Raw genomic sequence first — 23,124 nt, 5'->3', positions numbered from 1 at the left:
ACCCTTAATTGTTCCACATAATTCTTTGTTTTTTTTTTTCCAGATACCGGCTGTAAAGCATGGTAAAGGTAATGTCATGATTTGGGCTTACTATAGTGTATTATGGACTCCACATAACAGAATTGGCTAACAGTTCATTGCATTAGACTAGAGGATAAGACCATCTGTCATATGACATAAATTCAGTTGAAAGTTAAAGTCAACCTATCATATTGAGCTGACTATTGGTTTATTATTAAATAAACCTAGATGGCTTACAAAGAAAGAGTAATTGTAAGTAATAATAAAAAAGGCAGTATTTTGTATCAGAATAACATATAATATTAAATACTGTACACAAAATTATACCTGTCAGAGACCAACCACCAGACACCCCAAAGTACGTTTTGCATACTCGCTTCGCCAGGGGGCGTGTCTCAATCTGGTGGTCTCCGACAGGGTGTACATGGCAGGTATTTTCATGCTTTTGGCATCCATGTGTATGACTTTGTCTTCTGTGATGCTTTAATGTCAGATACCCTTATGTCATTGTAGCATTCGCCTTGTATGCTTTATCTGTTTTTGCCCATTTTTACTACTATTTCATATTTCTGACAACCTATATAACATTTATAACCTGTCATTGCTACCATTCTGCATATGTATCCAAAGTACCTAATTTCCTCTTCTTTCTTTGTTTTCATCAAATGTTTGTTTTTGATATTTTATAAAGTATGTTCAAATGTTTGTATTAACCTTTTGTAGCTGGTCCTTATTTTAGTTTTTATTATATGACATATAATATTACTTTCATGCCCAGGCCTATTCTGAATAGTCGGCATGTAATAGCGCCACCTAATGTTCCCAGCTTACCTTGTGGTCTGCATCTTCCCTTCACTGATTATTAGAATCAACAAGTTCTTGCTATTGTATCAGGGAGATCTTCCAGTCACGCTTACGAAGCATGATCTCTTGCAGGCCGCTAGGTAACATCTGCAGTAACATCTGGCAGCACTGGCAGTAATATTATATGTAATTTTAATAAAATAAAAAACTTGAGGAACAAAAGCTTGCTGCACCCAGCTGCTCATCCAGTTTAGTTTATTTTGCAATCTTGGCCGAGATTGGGAAAAAATCTGGATCCGCAGCTACTGTACTCTACTTAAAAAAAAAAAAAAAAAAAAAAAAACAGCATGTTTTTTTTTAGTTAGCCACCTAGAATTAAATTGAATAATACAATCAGTAGACAGCAACCATTGATAGATCTTCTTTCACATTGCAACATAAAAACCTTAGTGAAAGCCCTGATCTAAGGCTCATTCCTTATATTTAAAGATTCTATAATGACAGGGATTGTTCCACAGGACTGGCGCTTAGCAAATGTGGTACCAATATTCAAAAAGGGGTCAAAAAAGGATCCCAATCTTTAGTTTGAGGAAGCCCCACAGATGCTCAATAGGGTTCAGGTCTGGAGACATGTTTGTCCAGTCCATCACCTTTACCCTCAGCTTCTTTAGCAAGGCAGTAGTGGTCTTGGAGGAGTGTTTAGGGTTGTTATCATGTTTTACTATTGCCCTGCAGCCAAGTCTCCAAAGGGAGGGGATCATCATGCTCTGCTTCAGTATCTCACAATTGGTATTCATAGTTCCCTCAATGAACTGTAGCTCCCCTGTGCCAGCAGCACTCATGCGGGCCCAGACCGTAACACTCTGACCACCATGATTGAATGTAGGTAAGACAAACTTGTCTTTGTACTCCTCACCTGGTTGACACAACACACGTGACACCATCTGAACCAAATACGTTCAATTTGCTGTTCCCTTAGAAAGAGCTTCTTTCTGGGATGACAGCCATGTAGACCAAATTGATGCAGTGTGAGGTCTGAGCACTGACAGGCTGACCCCACTCCACCCCTTTAACTTCTGCAGCAATGCTGGCAACACTCATACATCTATTTACTAAAGACAACCTCTGGATATCACGCTGAGCATGTGAACTCAACTTGTTTGGTCAACCATGGCGAGGCCTGTTCTGGCTATCTGGGCCCAATTTGGACATTTCCACTTAGGGTTGTACTTACTTTTGTTGCCAAGGTTTAGACATTAATTGTTGTTTATTGAGTAATTTTGATAGGACAGCAACATTAAACACTCACTACATTACATTCTAGAAGAGTGATATTTCTCCAATGTTGACACATAGATGTAACAAAATATTTTAAAAAAATGTGAGGGGAGTGAGATTATGTGAGATATCTCTAAATGCGTGTAAAAAAAAGCCCAGGCAAGATGGCAGCCTCCATAATAATGTAATAAAAATTTCAACAAAAGAATAGAAACAGATAAGAAAAAAAAGAACATATTTCGGTATCTGGTTCTAATTAATTAAAACAAAATCTAGGTTATATATTCCATTTTATAGTAAAGTGGGAGTTTTATTTAACCACTGTAGTTCTGGACACATTCTTTTCTGTATATAGTTAATACATATTGATATTGGTAAACATTGTATAACTTCTCTTTCACAAAACCAGAAAAAAATATAACATACTTACGGAGTCAACAACGTTTACCACGGATTTTGCAAAATTGCTGGTATGAATGGAAGAGGAGCGTTGTTTCTTGTACTAGAAGGAAAATAAGCGATCAATGTACATTAACATTTTACATCTAATCCCTAGTTCACAAGAACGCAATGGATTTTACAAAGATACAATACTGCAATACTGCCACCATGTGGTGAATGAAAAAGTTGTCTTGAAGCAATCAGTAACTGGGTGCCTAAAGTTCCTGTAGCCTCCCAGTGTTTCCCAATCAGTGTTCCTTCAGCTCTAGCAAAACTACAACTCCTAGCAAGCCTGGGCAGTCAATGGTCAAAGGTACTAGAGGCTGCAGGTCTGGCTGCATGTCCTGTAAAAAACTGTATCCAGCTGCATTATGCTAACAATGGAAGTGAATAACATTGGGATTCCACAGTATAGGCATATGGCGGTATCCTTTTTTTTGCAGCTTACTTTACTATGATATATTCAATTTGTACATCCACTGGTAGCAAAATGTGGTGTGCAATTGTGTTACGGTACATGTACAGACCAGGAGTCTAGTGGTGCCTCTCTGAGGTACCATACAGAGCTGCATGTACAGTGTGGAGAGCAAGTATTTGAAACACTGCCGATTTTGCAGGTTTCCCTACTTACAAAACATGTAGAGGTCTGTATTTTTTATCATAGGTTCTCTTCAACTGTGAAAGATGGAATCTAAAACAAAAATCCCAAAATCACATTGTATGATTTAAAAAAAATAAAAATTGCATTTTATTGCATGACATAAGTATTTGATCCCCCACCAACCAGTAAGAATTCTGTCTCTCACAGACCTGTTATTTTTTCTTTAACAAGCCCTCCTGTTCTCCACTCATTACCTGTATTAACTGCACCTGTTTGAACTCGTTACCTGTATAAAAGACACCTGTCCTTACACTCAATCAAACAGACTCCAACCTCTCCACAATGGCCAAGACCAGAGAGCTGTGTAAGGACTTTAGGGATAAAAATGTAGACCTGAACAGCCTGGGATGGGCTACAGGACAATAGGCATGCAACTTGGGGAAAAGGCAATAACTGTTAGCGCAATTATTAGAAAATGGAAGATGTTCAAGGTGACGGTCAATCTCCCTTGGTCTGGGAGTCAATGCAAGATCTCACCTCGTGGGGCATCAATGATCACGAGGAAGGTGAGGGATCAGCCCAGAACTACGCGGCAGGACCTGGTCAATGATCTGAAGAGAGCTGGGACCACAGTCTCCAAGAAAACCATTAGTAACGCACTACGCTGTCATGGATAAAAATCCTGCAGCACACCCAAGGTCCCCCTGCTTAAGCCAGCGCATGTCCAGGCTCGTCTCAAGTTTGCCAATGACCATCTGGACGATCCAGAGGAGGAATGGGAGAAGGTCATGTGGCCTGATGAGACAAAAATAGAGCTTTTTGATCTAAACTCCACTCGCCGTGCTTGGAGGAAGAAGAAGGATGAATACATCCCCAAGAACACCATCCCAATTGTTAAGCATGGAGGTGGAAACACCATTCTTTGGGGCTGCAAAGGAGACATGACGACTGTACTGTATTGAGGGGAGAATGGATGTTACCAAGTATCGCAAGATCTTGGCCAATACCTCCTTACCTCAGTAAAAGCATTGAAGATGGGTCGTGGTTGGGTCTTACAGCATTACAACGACCCCGAAACACACAGCCAGGGCAACTAAGGGGTGGCTCCATAACAAGCATCTAAATGTCCTGGAGTGGCCTAGCCAGTCTTCAGACCTGAACCCAATAGAAAATCTTTGGAGGGAGCTGAAAGTCCATATTGCCCAGCAACAGAAGGTCTGTATGGAGGAGTGGGCCAAAATTCCTGCTGCAATGTGTGCAAACCTGGTCAAGAACTACAGGAAATGTTTGACCTCTGTAATTGCAAACAAAGGTTTCTGTACAAATATTAAGTTATGCTTTTCTGATGTATCAAATACTTATGTCATGCAATAAAATGCAAATTATATTTTTTTAACTCCTTAACGATGCATGACGTATATTGACGGCTCCCGCAATATAACGCGGGGTCACACGGTGACCCCGCATCATATCGGGCCGGCCTGGTCCCAGTCCTTATAATGCCGGCTCCCGCGGTATAACGCAGGGTCACACGGTGAACCTGCATCATATCGAGTTGGTCCCAGCAGCCATCAACGGCCAGGACCCACGGCTAATACCGAACATCAACGATCATGGTGATGCCCAATATTAACCCTTCAGATGCGGTGATCAAAGTTGACCGCCGTGTCTGAAGTGAAACCGAAAGCATCCCGGCAGCTCAAATGGGCTGTTTGGGACAGCCTCGGTGAAATCGTGGCATCTCGAACAGCTTGCAGGACACCAGGAGGATCCCTACCTGCCTCCTGCATGTCCGATCGCCGAATGACTTCTCCGTGCCTGAGATCCAGCCAGAAGCAGTCGAGCGGCGATAACACTGATCAGTGCCATGTTAATGCATAGCAGTGAACAGTGTAGGAAATCAGTGTGTGCAATGTTATAGTACCCTATGGGGGCTATAACATTGCAAAAAAAAAGTGGAAAAAAGTGTTAATAAATGTGATTTAACCCATGCAAAACCCATCATGCATTAAAAACACAGTCATGTCAAAAGTTGATTGGTTGGGGTCTCAGTGTGGACCCCCCCCGACACACACAATCTGTAGATATAGCCGGGAGAAGCACTGCCACATGATTCACCCAGCTATATCTAAACATGTTGTTAGACAGTAAGCCTAGGTTTCCACACAGGTTATTTTCTGTCGTTTTTTGTAAAATTGCCACTGAAGTTTTTGAGGGAGGACTTATATTTCTCCTTCCTACTGGATCCACTTCCAACTTTGGCTCAAAAACTGGAGTGGCCAGAAAAAAGGCCAGAAAAAACCTGTGTGAAAACCTAGTTCACTTCAATAATACACACACATGCATTTGTGGTATACCAGAAAAGAAAGTACCATAACAATACCAATACAAAATAGGCGACCGCCTAGAGCGCCACTTTAACGGGGGAGGCAGCAGGGACGTGCACACATAGGAGTGAAAGGGGGCTGGAGCACCTGCCCTTTTCCTCACCTGCCCCTCTAGTGCCCTCACAAAAGGGTGACAGGTGCAGACTCAGGGTGACAGGTGAAGTAAAAAGGATCCATTGCTGGGGAGATTTGTATGTGGTTTAATGGAGGGTGCTGTGCCCTCCCTGCAGCAAGGGGGTGCCACTTACCCTGTCATTATCTGCCATTTCTCTGCTTCTCTCCACACGGAGGAGACAGGAGCAGAGGAGGCAGAGAGAAGCCCCACCCACAGCATGTCCGACCACAAACTTCAGTCTATGCAGCCCTTACTGTAAGTAACTGTAAATATATGTGAGTGATTGTATGTCAGTGTGTGTGTATGTATATATGTGTGCGTGTATCTCTATGTATGTGCCTGTGCAGAGAGGGATGGCTAGGGCCTTAGTGTAAGTTACTGTGTATATATTGAGTGACTGTATGTCAGTGTGAGGTGTATATATGTGTGTGTGTATCTCTATGTATGTGCCTATATATGTGAGAAAGGGAATCTATGTATGTATGTGTGTATGTATGTATGTATGTGTGTGTGTGTATATATATATATGAGCAAGTGAATCTATGTCTATGTGTATATATATGAGCAAGTGAATCTATGTATGTGTGTATGTATGTATGTGTGTGTGTATGTGTGTGTGTATATATATATGAGCAAGTGAATCTATGTATGTGTGTATATATCTGTGAGTGATTGTATGTGTGTACCTGTATGTATGATGTGCTTATTGGCTATATCTTTTAGTATATATTCCATGTTATATGTGTGTCTGTGTATTTATTTTTCTATATGTATATTTGTACCTGTATGTATGTGTCAAAGTGTCTCTTTGTATGTGTGTATATTACCTATGTACTGTATGTGCCTTTATGTTAAGTGCTTGTATTTATTGTATGAAGCACATTATTAGGGAATTATTGGAGGAATGTAAGCACAGTATATAGGGAATTTATGGAAGCACAGTATATATTTCATTATATTGGAACATTATATTTTTATGTATGCTGGCACTGTGCAGATCTGTTGCAGATTTTGCTGCTGCAGATTTTGCTTCCCATTGATAATGGGAAGAGAAATCTGCTAAAGCAAATCTGCAGAAAATACGCACGTGTGAATGCACCCTTAGTGGTGGCACAGTATAGTTAAATAATAGTGGCACAGTATATAGTTCATTAATGGTGGCACAGTATATAATTCATTAATGGTGGCACAGTATATAGGGAATTAATAGATGAATGGTGGCACAGTATATAGGGGAATTAAGGGTGCGGACCCCACCGGGTGGCACCCCCCCCCCATTCCCCCTACCCCCCTGTTCTGTGGTAATAGCATCAGCTGGTGGATGATGGGGGTGCTACTGCTGGGGGCACGGTGTGTGAGGTTTATATTCATAGAGTGTAGTGTATACTAGGGCTGCACGATATGGGAAAAATGTGCGATTGCGATTATGGGCCTAAATATTGTGATTTCGATATGTGATACAATGTAATAAATAAATAGTGAAATCCCCTTATTTCATGTCCAATCTCCTCAATTTTACAACTATTCACCCATTTTATGCCCACCGCCCATTTCACATCTCACCATTTAATTTCTATCTCCCCCCCTCACATTCCCCCCTCTTGTCACATTCTGCCCCTCCCCCTCTTGTCACATTCCCCCCCTCTAGTCACATTCTGCCCCTCCCCCTCTTGTCACATTCTCCCTCCCCCTTGTCACATATTTCCCCTCCCCCTTGTCACATTTCCCCTCCCCTATGTCACATTCTGCCCCCCCTTGTTACATATTCCCCCTCCCCCTCCTTGCCACATTCCCCCTCCCCCTTGTCACATTCTGCACCCCCTTGTTACATATTCCCCCCCTGTCACATTCTGCCCTCCCTTGTTACATATTCCCCTCCTTGTTACATATCCCCCCCCCTTGTCACATTCTGCTCCCCCTGTCACATATTGCCCCCTCTTGTCACATTCTGCCCCCCCTTGTCACATTCTGCCCCCCCCTTGTCACATTCTGCCCCCCCTTCACAATCTGCCCCCCTCCCCGTCACATTCCCCCCTTCAACATTCTGCCCCCCTTTAACATTCTGCCCCCTCCACCCCTTATCACATATTCCCATCACATTCCTCCTCCCCGGTAGCACACACGCTAGGTTTGTGTGTGTTTGCAGACCTTTGAGGACTTTTACATTTCAGCCAATCACTGGCTTGACATGTGACACCGCTGCGGCCAGTGACTGGCTAAAGGTAAAGGTCCTACAGCTTGTATTGAGACACCAGGACCGCACGGAGGTGTACAGCTGCAGGGACCAGGAAGAGGTGAGCATAATGTTTTTATTATTTTTTGTCCCTGCGCCCTTTATTTAGATCAGTGTTTCTCTACCAGGGTGACTCCAGCTGTTGTGAAACTACAACTCCCAGCATGCCCGGACAGCTTTTGGCTGTCAGTGCATGCTGGGAGTTGTAGTTTCATAACAGCTGGAGGCACCCTGGTTGGGAAACACAGACTTTTAATATTTTAATTTGTTTTTATCTGCCCTGGCCGGCCCGCGCTGCAGCCGCACACGGGATCCGCCCGGGCACATAATTGCAAATTTTCCCGGGGGCCATATCGATATATGGCAAAAAGCTAAAATCGCGATTCGATTGTTTTTGCGATTTATCGTGCAGCCCTAGTGTATACTAGTTTATTATATTTAGAGGATACAGTGTCTGGCAGGTTTATAATAATAATTATTATTTTCATATAGAGGATCAGAATGCGGTGACATAGTGAGGAGCCGTCTGGGCGTCACGTTCTGCAGAACATTTAGCTGGACCCGGTGGTATGTTCCATCTGAATTAGATAAGGAAAGACTATAGAGAAGACATCATCTGTAGTTACTGATATCCTTGTGTATTCTCCTTACTATAGAGAAGACGTCACCTGTAATCACTGATATCATTGTGTATTCTTCTCACTATAGAGAAGACGTCACCTGTAATCACTGATATCATTGTGTATTCTCCTCACTATAGAGAAGACGTCACCTGTAATCACTGATATCATTGTGTATTCTCCTCAATATAGAGAAGACGTCACCTGTAATCACTGATATAATTGTGTATTCTCCTCACTATAGAGAAGACGTCACCTGTAATCACTGATATCATTGTGTATTCTCCTCAATATAGAGAAGACGTCACCTGTAATCACTGATATAATTGTTTATTCTCCTCACTATAGAGAAGACATCACCTGTAGTCACTGATATTATTGTGTATTCTCCTCACTATAGAGAAGACGTCACCTGTAGTTACTGATATTATTGTGTATTCTCCTCACTATAGAGAAGACATCACCTGTAGTCACTGATAATATTGTGTATTCTCCTCACTATAGAGATGACGTCACCTGTAATCACTGATATCATTGTGTATTCTCCTCACTATAGAGAAGACGTCACCTGTAATCACTGATATAATTGTGTATTCTCCTCACTATAGAGAAGACGTCACCTGTAATCACTGATATCATTGTGTATTCTCCTCAATATAGAGAAGACGTCACCTGTAATCACTGATATAATTGTGTATTCTCCTCACTATAGAGAAGACATCACCTGTAGTCACTGATATTATTGTGTATTCTCCTCACTATAGAGAAGACGTCACCTGTAGTTACTGATATTATTGTGTATTCTCCTCACTATAGAGAAGACATCACCTGTAGTCACTGATATTATTGTGTATTCTCCTCACTATAGAGAAGACGTCACCTGTAATCACTGATATCATTGTGTATTCTCCTCACTATAGAGAAGACGTCACCTGTAATCACTGATATCATTGTGTATTCTCCTCACTATAGAGAAGACGTCACCTGTAATCACTGAAATCATTGTGCATTCTCCTCACTATAGAGAAGACGTCACCTGTAATCACTGATATCATTGTGTATTCTCCTCACTATAGAGAAGACGTCACCTGTAATCACTGAAATCATTGTGCATTCTCCTCACTATAGAGAAGACGTCACCTGTAATCACTGATATCATTGTGTATTCTCCTCATTATAGAGAAGACATCACCTGTAGTCACTGATATCTTTATGTATTCTCCTCACTATAGAGAAGACGTCACCTGTAATTACTGATATCATTGTTTATTCTCCTCACTATAGAGAAGACGTCACCTGTAGTCACTGATATTATTGTGTGTTCTCCTCATTATGTCCTATCAGAGCTGTAGTCACTTGTAAGTTCTGAAGTTAAGATGAGTGAAACTTATCTCCCAGCATAACCTCACCACTGCTTAAAGGGGTAATCAGCTGCAAAACATTTTCTTTTGAATCAACTGGTGCCAGAAAGTTAAACAGGTTTGTAAATTACTTACTTAAAGGATTCAGATTTTAACTTCGTGGCACCAGTTGATTCAAAAGAAAATAATTTCCAGTGGAGTACCCCTTTAAGTAATTCTGGGAGTTATAGTTTTAAATGGTGAAAACCTCTTTAGCGCTTTTTAGCTCTTGTCACCTGAAACATGTGCAATGCTGCAATTTTATGGTTTTCATATGAAAATCTGTTTACAATTAAAATGTTTTATTTCAACATTCTATTTTATTATTTTTATTTTTTGGTCAGAAAGCTGATTGGGGGGCTGGGGAGGAGGGATTGTAATTAGGCTACTGTAGAATATCCAAAATTAGCTGGTCAAGTAAAATGTTGCATGCTAAAATCCTTCAACAGGTAGATCGTCAGGAAAAGGGGCGGGCCAGAGCGCGGAGCCAGTGGGCGGAGTCAAGGGGCGGCAAAATAAGCTTTCACCTAGGGTGGCAAAAATCCTTGCACCGGCCCTGCCAATTTGGCATGATGTTTTATTTGTTTTTGTAGTATGGGTTTTTGTTTGTATCCGTTTGCATACATTTTAAACGTATACTTTTTTTGTTACTAAGTTAAAGGGGTTACCTGGCGAATAAAACTTATTCCCAATCAACAGGATCACCGAGCGATCTCCAGAATGGGGCCCATCTCTTATCTCGGAGTACTCTGGCCCCCAGGTCAGCTCCCCTACAAACAGACACTTATTTCGTATCCACAGGATAGAGCTACATTATATTTACCAAGTAACCCCTTTAAACTACCGTATGTATAAACTGTAAAACAAGCAAAAGATTAAAAAATTTATTACCACACAATACGTCACTAATATACTTCTATAAGGAAAGAAAATCTATACCACAGTATACAATTTTTAGGTGGTACAGAAAAGTAGTGGATGCAGAGCTTTTCTGTCCCACAAAAAATCGGACAAGTACAGGTCCAAACTGACATACTATTGCCAGGTTTTTCCATATTGGAAGTCAATGGGTATACCACAGTATAGGTACCATTTAAAAATATTTCCCAATGTACTACTGTTGTATAAATGTAAACAAGCCCTAATCCTAACCTAAAAGTCCCCACTTTGGCTATTTTGGACATCTAAAGCAGTGTTTTCTAAACAGTTTGAAAAACACTGATCTAAAGGATGATAAGCACAATGGTCCAGATTTATCAATCTTATTTGTACATAGTAACCAAGCACAGCTCTTAAGTCTCAAATTGTTCTGGTAAAATGAAAGCTGAGCTGTGATTGGTTGCCATGGCAAAATCTTACAATGTTTGTCTCAGACAGATTGATAAATCCTGACAATATTTTTTCCCACAAAAAGAACACTAGAGAAGACTTATGAACATATTTATGCTAGCTCCCAGGTGTGTATATACACCGAGAAAGATGACCATAGTTACCATATAAACCTTTTTATTACTCTTTTTTTTTAGCACACATGCAAGTTATTTATCAAGATTTTACAACACTTGTGCAAAGTAGTACAACTTCCACTGTGACAATTTATTTAACAGTGAATACAATTCCGGGTGAATATGTCGCACAAAGAATGTGTGTGTGTTGGGGGGGGGGGGGGCATCCCACCATTTGGTGAGCTGGCATTGATAGATCTACCACACAGTCTTGTTGACTGCTTTGCCTTCTCTTTTACTAGTTGTCGGCATCATGTAAGTGTGGTAACAGAACTGTATTGCGCATTGAATCTTTTAACAATTATACTAGAAAAGTGATTTATGCTGATGGTCTATTCATGAATTAATAAAATATTCCCTCTGTTGTGTCATGAGGCAACATTTCTTATATAATAATGATCATTTTCAATTCATAGTGTCAGATAAAAGAATAACTCACTGAATAGGAATTGATAAGAATTGCTTGTGTTCACTGCCACCAAGTGGTGAAACTTTTGAATCATATACAGCTAAATAGAAAAGCATTCCCACGAAGCAAAGTTGGTAAAATCAGATGCGTATCACATACATATGTAAAAGAGTACAAATGTGCTTTTTATGTAAAATATCATAAACCCCTGCACAAAATGCATCATTATAGACCAATTTGTCTCAATGGGACAACCTCTTTGATTCAGTCTAAAATCCCCTTGAAATTAAGAGAAACGTTTTCTCCCCAGAGTTATTTATAATTATAAATAATCAGTGTGGAACTGCTGTGTTGATTTTGGTGCTTTTCATGATTTTTTTATTTTTTATTTTTTAAAGCTCCCACTGATTTCCACATGTTTCCATGTTTTTTTTTTAACATTCCCCATTGAAGTCAAACTGCGCAGGTATTGATGTAGTTTTTGGCATAGCATTTCTCCATGTAACTCTAAATTAACCGTGGACCAATATGATTAAAGGTTACTAAAGAGAAACTCATCCACGCTATACTCAATACACAGGGTTATAATGCTGGTGAACTGGAGTAAAATAACGTATTACTTACTATGATCAGTGGTCCCATTGTAGACTTAATGAGCAGTGGTGGATATAATCCAGGAAAAATAGGAATTACCATCGGGCGCTTCTCCTCCTGTGCATGATAAGCAAAAGCAGAGACCTGGGAGCAGTCTACAAGTCGGACCTAATACTGCTGTAATTTGGTTCCTGGTTTTGCTTATCATGCACAGGAGGAGAAGCGCCCGATGGTAATTCCTATTTTTCCTGGATTATATCCACCACTGCTTATTAATTATCCAGCAGACCGAGAGGGACCTGGAAAGGAAACCGTGGCTGCTGACTTCCACTTCATTTGTGATTATATATGCCTGCAGAGGTGTTGTGCTCTAAGCACAACATTATCCGGTAAGCCTCCCATTTTTTTGCGCACATTGAAGCCAAAACGAAAAAACTGTCTGCACTAGGAGCGCACCTGTCTTTTTGTCTTTTTATTATTATTGTAGACTTAGGCCTTGTTCACATTGCCTTTGGACTCCACTATTCAAAGTTAAACCAGCAATCCGGCCAGAAGGACAGGAGTTTAGCAGAGAAAAAAAAAGTGAGAGCACAATTTTTTTCTCCGCTAATTTCTTGTAAAATTACTGGGTCACCAATGGACCCAAGCCAGTGAATAGGGTCCTTTGGGGCCCAATAGTAGCCATTTGCTTCCGACCCATTTTAGGGTCCGTTTGGCTCAAAAGTCGGACCTGATCGGACCCTTAATGGGTCGGATGCGAACGGCAATGTGAAACAAGCCTTAGAGCCTCTGTTGCTAATATGCAAATATACTTCTTTGCGCAATGGAAGCAGGAGTCAGCTCTTTGGGGGAGATTTATCAAAACCTGTGCAGAGGAAAAGCAGCTGAGTTGCCCATAGTAACCAATGAGATTGCTTCTTTCATTTTAAACAAGGCCTCTGCAAAATGAAAGAAATGATCTGATTGGTTGCTATGGGCAACTCAGCAACTTTTCCTCTGGACAAGTTTTGATAAATATCCCCCTTTGAGTTTCCCTGCGTCTCTTCCTCCCTGTAGCCATATGCCAGCCCATCTCTGACTATGCCTATCTTCTTCAGAGTGTCACATCCTAATGGTGTAAGAGCCTATGCCTACATGACCGCTCTGAAGAGAATAGGCATAGTCAGAGATGGGCAGGCATATGGCTAGAGAGGGGCACGGGGAACGGAGACAGGGAAGCTTGTAGAGCTGGATCCTGCTTCCATTGTACTAAGGAGCATATTTGTATATTAGTAACAGAGGCTCAAAGTCTACAACTGGACCAAGGATCAGAGTGAGTAATACATCCTTTTACTGTTTATTGCGGGTGAACCGGCTGTCAGTTTTCTTTTAAAGATAAAGATTCCAGGGCCCCTAGAGTCAGCCTATGGAAGTACACTGGAATCAGAGCATACAGGCCCTGAGTTATCAAAATGTGTAAGAGAAAAACTGGAGAGATTTTGCCTGTAACAACCAATCACAGCTCTGCTTTAATATCCTAACAAGCTCTGGTAAAGTGAATGCTTGTTATGGGCAAAATCTCTCCAGTGTTTCTCTCACACATTTTGATAGATCAGGGTCTGTGTGTTTGTGAACAGATGTACAGCCTAAGCGTAACTGTGCAATGAGTAAGGGTGAAAGGCAATCGCCCAGGGCCCTCCACCACCCAGGGCCCTCACTAACCAAATTTTCTCTTCCAATAGAAAGCAAGTGTAGCTTACCATTTGATGATCATTTACAATCATAAGTTCCACATATTTCATTTCTTCAAATACTCCACGGGGCACCTGTTGAGGATATATTGTAGTGAACACACTTAGGCAATATTTCTTGACATTTAGTGTAAAAAGGAAGTAAAGATGGAGGGATCTGAAATTGAAAATAATTTCCCTATGTTTTTCATCAATGCTAGTGAAAAACAAGTACAAAACACAAAGGTACATCAAAGAACAATTCCAAAGTAGAGCAGATGTCCAGCTCACCCTTTATTGCCCAGAGGGTCTCGGACCGGAATAGGCCAATTCCATGTAATCTTAGTAAAATAAACGCAATGGTCCAGTGCAGGTTCGGAGAAATATTGAGGATTTTATTAAACAGATACAGGTACAGTCATTGTGATGCATTTCGGTTGCTAGTTCACAGCCTTAGTTATACAGAGATTAAAACACACTGAGGATTCCTAAGTAGGGAAGGAAGAGGAGGAGTCACCAATCAGGTAATACATCACCTGAGATAGACTGCCTACCTCTATCACTCCCCTACTATCTGTGCGATACTTCTACTAAAAATACAAAGTAGAAAAACATCCAAATTAAATAGAATTGAACATAGTCCACACACATGAATAAAAATGCATATAACTAATGGTAACATATCCATTAACCATTGTTCTTGTGATATGGTATGGAACACTGAAGCAGACCAAAATAAACTATAAAATGTAAAGAACATTACCCAACTTAAAAAAAGGGGGGTTTATGAAATGCAGTTGTGCAGCTTTCTGTGTTCGGTGCCACAAATGGCTATGAAACTCACAAAAAAGAGATGACTGTAACTAGTAGCAATTATGGAAGATGGAAAATGCAAGTTCTATTGAAAAAGGTCCAGGTTTTATTTATGGCATTCAAGAGATATTGGATGGGCCTCTTGGGTTGTAACCCCTAGCAACTAGAAAATAAAATAAAAATATTATATTAATAATGTAGAATAACGTCCTGCCTGCGGTTCAAGCCAGTAGGAAGCCGTGTTTGCAGTTTAAGTATCCAAAAAATCTAATAGTTTTTGTTTTGATCCCCCCCCCCCCCGATAGGTGGAAAAACTTTTCCAATACCTCGTACTTGAAGTGTAAAATATTTCCCGTCATGTTTCCCATCATATGCTGTTGGTTGGACACACACCCTCAGCACTCCAGGCTGCACTTACTGTGTTTGGGCTTTGGTCCAAAGTCTGTGTATGAGATGTGGGAAAATGTGCTCTTGAGCTTTTTTAAGCACAAATAAAACATAGAAAACTTCATTTAAAAAAAAAAATAAAGTATATTAGAAATATGTTTTATGTACCAGTGCAATAGCAAAATTTTTTTTAATGAGAGTGACCATTTAATATACCCCAGAATGAGTAGTATAAGAGGTTGTAGATACGCGTCAACCCATTCACACAGTTGTTCATTTAACGACCCTATAGCAGTAACGATGGGTCTCATTTTTGAGGGAAATTGTTTCTTGTGGATTTTTGGGAGTGAGTGGAAGATAGGAATAATAGGATTCTTGACTAGTATGTAGTCCGCTTCCTTTTTCGTGAGGAAGCCTCCACTCACTCCAGAATCCATGTCACGTACTTGGATGTGGATGTCATGGAGCAGGTCTACCTGTGTGGCTGATAACTTGGACCATATCGAGGAGCGGAGTCTAAGGTGCCGCTGGTCTTCACCAGAGCCCGCCGCAAGGCAGGATGGATTTGTTGCGGCAGACGGCACCAAGGTCGCTACCCCCGATACGGCTCGACCACACAGGTACTGGGCAAGGCGAGGTACAAGAGGATGAGAGAGAGGCACAGTCAACATAGCAGAAGGTCAAGGCAGGCGGCAAAGGTTCGTAGTCAAAAAACGTAGCAAGGAAGTCTTGTAACACAGGTAGGCAAAACAGGCAATGGGAACGCTTTCTCTTAGGCAATGAGCACTGAAGATATGGCAGGGATATGTGGGAGGTGCAGGGATTTATAATGTAGTGTTCAGGTGCACTTGCTAATTTTGGGCGCACTAGCCCTTTAAATTTCAAAGCTCTGTCGCGCGCGCGCCCTAATGGACGCAATGCGAATCCCGGCCCCGCCGGTGACCGGGGACATGGGGCTACTGCGCTCACGGCCGGTGCTAACCGGAGCGCAGTATGTAACAATCCACAATAGACTTAAATGGGCACTGTCAGATCCCAAAACTTTTGATATGTTGTAAAGCATGCAAAATCAATAGGTTTTGCAATTGCTTTCATTAGAAAATGTTCAGTATTTCATACTGAAAAAGCCTGTCAAACAACTGCCCCCACCCCCCTGCCTGCTTGGACACATACTAGTCCTGCTAAGTCAATGCATCATCACCTATGTCTTGGACTCACTTCCCTGATTGACAGCTGTGAGCGCAGGGCTCACAGCTGGAGGAAAAATCCTTCCACTGTCAGCTTGTCTCCCGCTACTGTCAGTGAGGACAAGCTGGGAGTTGTAGTTTTGCTAATTCTATGGGAGATGTGAGCAGACAGCATACTGAGGGAGGGGGCGGAGACCTGCACAGTGAGGCCACGCCCCTTCCCTTTGAGAGGAATTCAGACAAGTGAGCTAAATTAAAAGTGTAATAAAAAAAAAAATAAAGGTGCTAGACACATAAAAATTAGATGTACATGGTAAGGATTAGCTACTGAGTGATATATTTGGATCTGACGGGTAAGCTTTAAGTTGAATCTGGAAAACACTGGTCGATTTTTTTCGGTAGCTGTCTATAAGTACTATTATCAAAGGTTTTCTTCATTTAATTTACAGTATGACCCACTATCTAGCACCACAATGCCCCCACCTTTGTCCGCTCCTCTTATCACAATATTATCTGCATGTTCTAACTCTTTCAGAGCATTACTTTCAGAGCGTGTCATATTACCAAAGGTGGGGGCATGTCGTTGCTGAGACAGATGTAATAAATCCTGTTCAACATATTCCTGAAATTGGTCAAGGACCGAAGTCCTGGATATAATAGGATAAAATTCAGAGTTGACCATGTTAAACTTGGGTATCGGTACATCACTGGCATTGATCTGATTTATCTGTAATTCAGAAAACACCATGAGTGTTACGCCGAGCGCTCCGGGTCCCTGCTCCTCCCCGGAGCGCTCGCGGCGTTTCTCTCTCTGCAGCGCCCCCGTCAGACCCGCTGACCGGGAGCGCTGCACTGACACTGCCGGCGGGGATGCGATTCGCATTATGCTCCTAATCTGGGGGACATCTATGCTGCCTAATCTGGGGGACATCTATGCTCCTAATCAGGGGGACATCTATGCTGCCTAATCTGGGGGACATCTATGCTCCTAATCTGGGGGACAACTATGCTCCTAATATGGGGGAAACTGATGCTTCTGGCCTTGGGCCTGTAATTTTTTGAAGTTTAGCAGTAGCTAAATACATGCTTAATGCAAATGTAAACATTGATCTTTAAAGGTAAGGGGTTATGAAACGCTCTTGGGTACTGCGAATGACTGCTCCAGACTCATTCTGTGTCTTTCACAAACTACTTGCCTCACTGGTGCCTCAGGTCTTGGGCCTGTAATTTTTTGAAGTTTTGCAGTAGCTAAATACATTCTAAATGCAAATGTAAATTGATCTTTAAAGGTAAGGGGTTATGAAACGCTCTTGGGTACTGCGAATGACTGCTCCAGACTCATTCTGTGTCTTTCACAAACTACTTGCCTCACTGGTGCCTCAGGCCTTGGGCCTATAATTTTTTGAAGTTTAGCAGTAGCTAAATACATGCTTAATGCAAATGTAAACATGATCTTTAAATGTAAGGGGTTATGAAACCCTCTTGGGTACTGCGAATGACTGCTCCAGACTCATTCTGTGTCTTTCACAAACTACTTGCCTCCCTGGTGCCTCTGGCCTTGGGCGTAAATTTTTTGGATGTTTAGCAGTAGCTAAATACATGCTTAATGCAAATTTCAACAATGATCGTAAAATTCTCGGCGCTCTGCCAGGGCCTTCTCCTACCCTGTCTGGGCCGATCCGAGGACCTCACTAACCAATCCAATCGGTTGTAGCGACGGGCGGTGTGTACAAAGGGCAGGGACTTAATCAACGCGAGCTTATGACCCTCACTTACTGGTAATTCCTCGTTTTAAGGGTAAATAATTGCAATCCCAGATCCCTATCACGAACTGGTTTCAGCGTGTAATACGCACCTGTTCTTGAAAGATAGAGACACGCTAATCCATTCAGTGGAGAACTAGTGCGGCCCAAGACATCTGAGGCCATAACACACCTGTTATTGCTTGATCTTACAATTGATCGGGCAAGGTAAGGGGTTATTAAAGCCTCTTGGGTACTGCTGAGGCCTACTCCTGACTGTTCCTGGTGCAATGTATGGGGTAATTAAACACTCTTGGGTAGTGTTATTGTTAAATTTACTGATAATTTTATCAGTAATGAAATTGAAATTTGCAGAATGCTAACCGTTACACAACGGAACGCTTGTTGCGTGTAATTTTTTTAATGAAAATAAAAATAAAAAAAAAATTCCAGAGAGGGATTTACTCTGCTTAATCATTTTTGGCGAAAAAAATCCTTTGGTGATCTGATCTTTTGGAGACAGATGCTCTTACACACATTTTTTTTTTATAATTTCAAACATTGTGTGGTTTATTATTTTTGAGAAGAAAGTCTTTGGGTGGTCCACCGTCCTGCATTATAGAGTCTTCTGAAATGTTGGATATGCGCTTGTTCTTACACAAAGGTATAAATTTTTTATTTATTTATACAATTTTGTTGATTTTGGGGCGGATTGTGAAGCCCTGTGTGTACTGGTGCATCAGCCAACTCCAGGCTGTGTCCTTCAGGCAATATATGGGTTCCTGATGCCGCAGAGGTGGGGCCTGGGTCTGGGAATTAAAACATTTTGGATAGCGGGTGTTACCTATGAGAAATCGTTTTCAAACATTTCTCATTTTGTGTTGTTTTTTTGGGGGGATGGTGAAGCCCTGGTGTGTAGTGTACTCGTGCATCAGCCAACTCCACGCTGTGCCATTCAGCCACTATATGGTGTCCTCATGCTGCCAACACCTCCACGTTGTGCCATTCAGCCACTATATGGTGTCCTCATGCCGCCAACACCTCCACGCTGTGCGATTCAGTTGATTCAACATTTATTTGCATTCCCTTAACGCTGTTACTAAGACCTGGGGTAATGGTTTTCTGCTGTGAAATCTGGATGGTCTTGGTAATGTTTATGGATGGGGACCATTGAGCCATGGCGGAGTTCATAGTGATGGCCGGTGCACTCCTCTTCAGGCTGATATTTTCCCGGGCCTGCAAAACCCACCTGCTGCTTTTAAAATTCAACATCTCTCGGGCATCTTGCACTTTACCCTTTATTCTGAAATGTGCATCTTTGGCGACCATTTTCTCGCGGGCATCCTTCATGCCTAGCTTCAGACGGGCATCTGTCACGCCAATCTTCTGACGGGCATCAAACGTTCTCTGGAAACTTTTTTGCAGGGATGCACGTTTCAGAATAAAGGGTAACGTGCAAGATGCCATTGCAAGCCAGCTTGTCCTGGTATGGTATAGTAAGTTTTATCTTCCAAGGATGTCCTACATTTGGGGAAACAGGGTAATAAATTTGAAATTTCCAGAAGGATAACCATTACGCAACGGAACGCTTATTGCATGTGATTTATTACGTAAAATTTTACTTAAAAAAAAATACAAAGAGGGATTAATTCTGCTTCTTCATCCTTTTTGGTGAAATTTATGATTTTTGGTGGTCCACCATCCTTAATTTTGGGGCCTCATCAACTCGTTCATTTGAGATTGTTTTTATCAAAAAAAAATTTTAAATCTTTGTCAAAAAATTATCATTATTTTGTTCTTGGGGGGAAGTTGTGAAGCCTTGGTGTGTACTCTTGAATCAGCCAACTCCAGGCTGTGTCCTTCATGTAATATATGGGTTACTGATGCCGCAGAGGTGGGGACTGGGTCTGTGAATTTCAAAATTTGGGATAGCGGGTGCTACCTATGAGAAATCTTGGTCATAAATTTCTAATTGTGTTGTTTTTTGGTGGGGATTGTGAATCCCTGGTGTGTACTCTTGCATCAGCCAACTCCAGGCTGTGTCATTCAGGCAATATATGGGTTACTGATTCCACAGGGGTGGGGCCTGGTTCTGGAAATTTCAAATTTTTGGATAGCAGGTGCTACCAATGAGAAATCTTGGACAAAAATTTCTCATTGTGTTCTTTTTGGAGGGGGGATTGTGAAGCCCTGGTGTGTACTGGTGTATCAGCCAACTCCAGGCTGTGTCCTTCAGGCAATATATGGGTTACTGATGCCGCAGAGGTGGGGACTGGGTCTGTGAATTTCAAAATTTGGGATAGCGGGTGCTACCTGTGAGAAATCTTGGTCATAAATTTCTAATTGTGTTGTTTTTTGGTGGGGATTGTGAATCCCTGGTGTGTACTCTTGCATCAGCCAACTCCAGGCTGTGTCATTCAGGCAATATATGGGTTACTGATGCCGCAGGGGTGGGGTCTGGTTCTGGAAATTTCTAATTTTTGGATAGCAGGTGCTACCAATGAGAAATCTTGGACAAAAATTTCTCATTGTGTTCTTTTTGGAGGGGGGATTGTGAAGCCCTGGTGTGTACAGGTGCATCAGCCAACTCCAGGCTGTGTCCTTCAGGCAATATATGGGTTACTGATGCCGCAGAGGTGGGGCCTGGGTCTGTGAATTTAAAAATTTTGGATAGCGGGTGCTACCTATAAGAAATCTTTGTGAAAAATGTCTCAATGTCTTGTTTTTTTGGGGGGGGGATTGTGAAGCCCTGGTGTGTAATGTACTAGTGTATCAGCCAACTCCACGCTGTGCCATTCAGCCACTAAATGGTATCCTCTTGCTGCCAACATGTCCATGCTGTGTCATTCAGCCACTATATGGTGTCCTCATGCTGCCAACACATCCACGCTGTGTCATTCTGCCACTATATGGTGTCCTCATGCTGCCAACACCTCCACGCTGTGCCATTCAGCCACTATATGGTGTCCTCATGCTGCCAACACTTCCTCGCTGTACCATTCAGCCACTATATGGTGTCCTCATGCAGCCAACACCTCCACGCTGTGCCATTCAGCCACTATATGGTCTCCTGACACTGATGCCACCACCAGGCTCTCTAATTGTGCTGCTGTGCGGCAGTGATTCTAAGAGCGATGCCGGTAATCTGCATGCTATTCTGAATAACAATATTATTTCACTACCCCAGCACACTCCATATGCGTTTTGGGACACAGCAAAGTGTTCTATACCCCTATAGAGGCTTTGCGTAGGCTAGAAATAGCCTTATTTAATATTGATTCGGCCGAATCGAATTTTTGAAAAGTTCGCTCATCTCTACATATGACATTTGGAGCATCAAGTTCATTATGTAAAATATTTATGTCATTATCAGAATGATCAATAACACACAAATCCAGCAGTGCATCATTATCAAAAAGATCATCCCCAACTATGATATTCCCCAAGTCCACAACAACTTTAGATGTTTGTTCCACCTGCTGTTCTCGTTCCTGTATGTTCAAATTTTTTTTACATACGGTAATAGACCGAACAAATTTGTTAATGCCTAACATTATTTTATAGAAATCAAAATGACAGGAAGGTGAAAATGACAGACTTTTTGTGAGAGCTGAGATCTGTGGGGTTGTCAGAATGGAGGCGGACAGATTGAAAATTGGGACAGCAGCTATTTCCGAGCCGGCATCTGTCTCGTGGCCCTCTTTGGACTTGCGATGCTTATGTCCACTACATTGTTTTTTGATAATGTGCGTTTCCTGTATGGAGCTTTGTGCTTGGCAAGAGGGGAAGACGTGGCTTCAGGAGAAGATAGACTGTATGACGGCTCCTGATGCTGTTGTATCCAGTCTGTGTCATTAAAACTGACCTTTGAGTGCTTTTTATTTCTTTGTCTCCTGCTATTCTTTTTGCGACTATTTTTCAGAATGGATCGGGGTGTTACAGTCCCTTTAGAGTTCTGCGGCCACTCATAGATATTATCCATTTTGTAGTCTTGAATGTCTCCCAAAAATTAGTTTTCCTTAATTTCGGAAATACTATTTTCCAGCTTTGCCAGATTGTCTGTAATTTTTTGTTCCAGTTCCATAAAAGCAGGATGAGACTCAAACTTTACAATAGAAGCTTGTAAGTCCTGGATCTTGGTATTTAATTCCATTAGTGATTGATTGTTCTTCATCTTTAATCATAAATTTCATAAATCTGATAAAGGAATCTGTAAGGAGCTCCTCCCATTCCGATTTGAACACATCACTAAATATTGTGGTGGGGTATTTTCTTATCCTCAAGCCTCTTGGCACCAACATGTGCTCGACATACTTTTTAAGGGTAGGCAGATCCCACCACAGTTTTGTTTCCAAAACCAGGACTGATTCTAGTTCAAGCATTTGAATGCGTAAGTCAACAGTATAATCAGTACCTGTGTTTGATTTGTTGAATATTTGCTTGAACTGCAGGCAGGACGTTATTCTACATTATTAATATAATATTTTTCTTTTATTTGCTCGTTGCTAGAGGTTACAACCCAAGAGGCCCATCCAATATCTCTTGAATGCCATAAAACCTGGTCCTTCTCTCTGATGTGTTACCTGATTCCTTCCCTACTTAAATCAACTGGTGCCAGAAAGTTAAACAGATTTGTAAATTACTTCTATTAAAAAATCTTAATCCTTCCAGTACTTATTAGCTGCTGAATACTACAGAAGAAATTATTTTCTTTTTGGAACACAGAGCTCTCTGCTGACATCACGAGCACAGTGCTCTCTGCTGACATATCTGTCCATTTAAAGAACTGTCCAGAGTAGGAGAAAATCACCATAGCCAACATATGCTGCTTTGCTCAGTTCCTAAAATGGACAGAGATGTCGGCAGAGAGCACTGTTC

General features: G+C 41.6%; 1 protein-coding gene across 10 annotated transcripts in view; it reads right to left on the bottom strand.

Annotated features, from left to right (window-relative positions):
* The window catches only part of ADAM23 (ADAM metallopeptidase domain 23), a 276,719-nt gene that overhangs the window by 102,376 nt on the left and 151,219 nt on the right, over positions 1-23,124 (bottom strand). For all 10 annotated transcript variants that reach the window (XR_008847068.1, XR_008847065.1, XR_008847067.1 and 7 more), the window contains exons 9-10: positions 14,148-14,213; positions 2,534-2,605 (exon numbers count right to left, since the gene is read on the bottom strand). Coding sequence is in view for 6 of the 10 variants with exons in the window: in XM_056534976.1 (XP_056390951.1) it covers positions 2,534-2,605; positions 14,148-14,213 (138 nt within the window). In the remaining 4 variants the exon portion in view is untranslated. The remainder of the gene's footprint in view (positions 1-2,533; positions 2,606-14,147; positions 14,214-23,124) is intronic.

The sequence above is a fragment of the Hyla sarda genome, chromosome 8 (assembly GCF_029499605.1).
Source record: "Hyla sarda isolate aHylSar1 chromosome 8, aHylSar1.hap1, whole genome shotgun sequence".
In the NCBI taxonomy this organism is placed as follows: domain Eukaryota; kingdom Metazoa; phylum Chordata; class Amphibia; order Anura; family Hylidae; genus Hyla; species Hyla sarda.
This window is presented reverse-complemented; position numbering and strand designations above follow the sequence as displayed.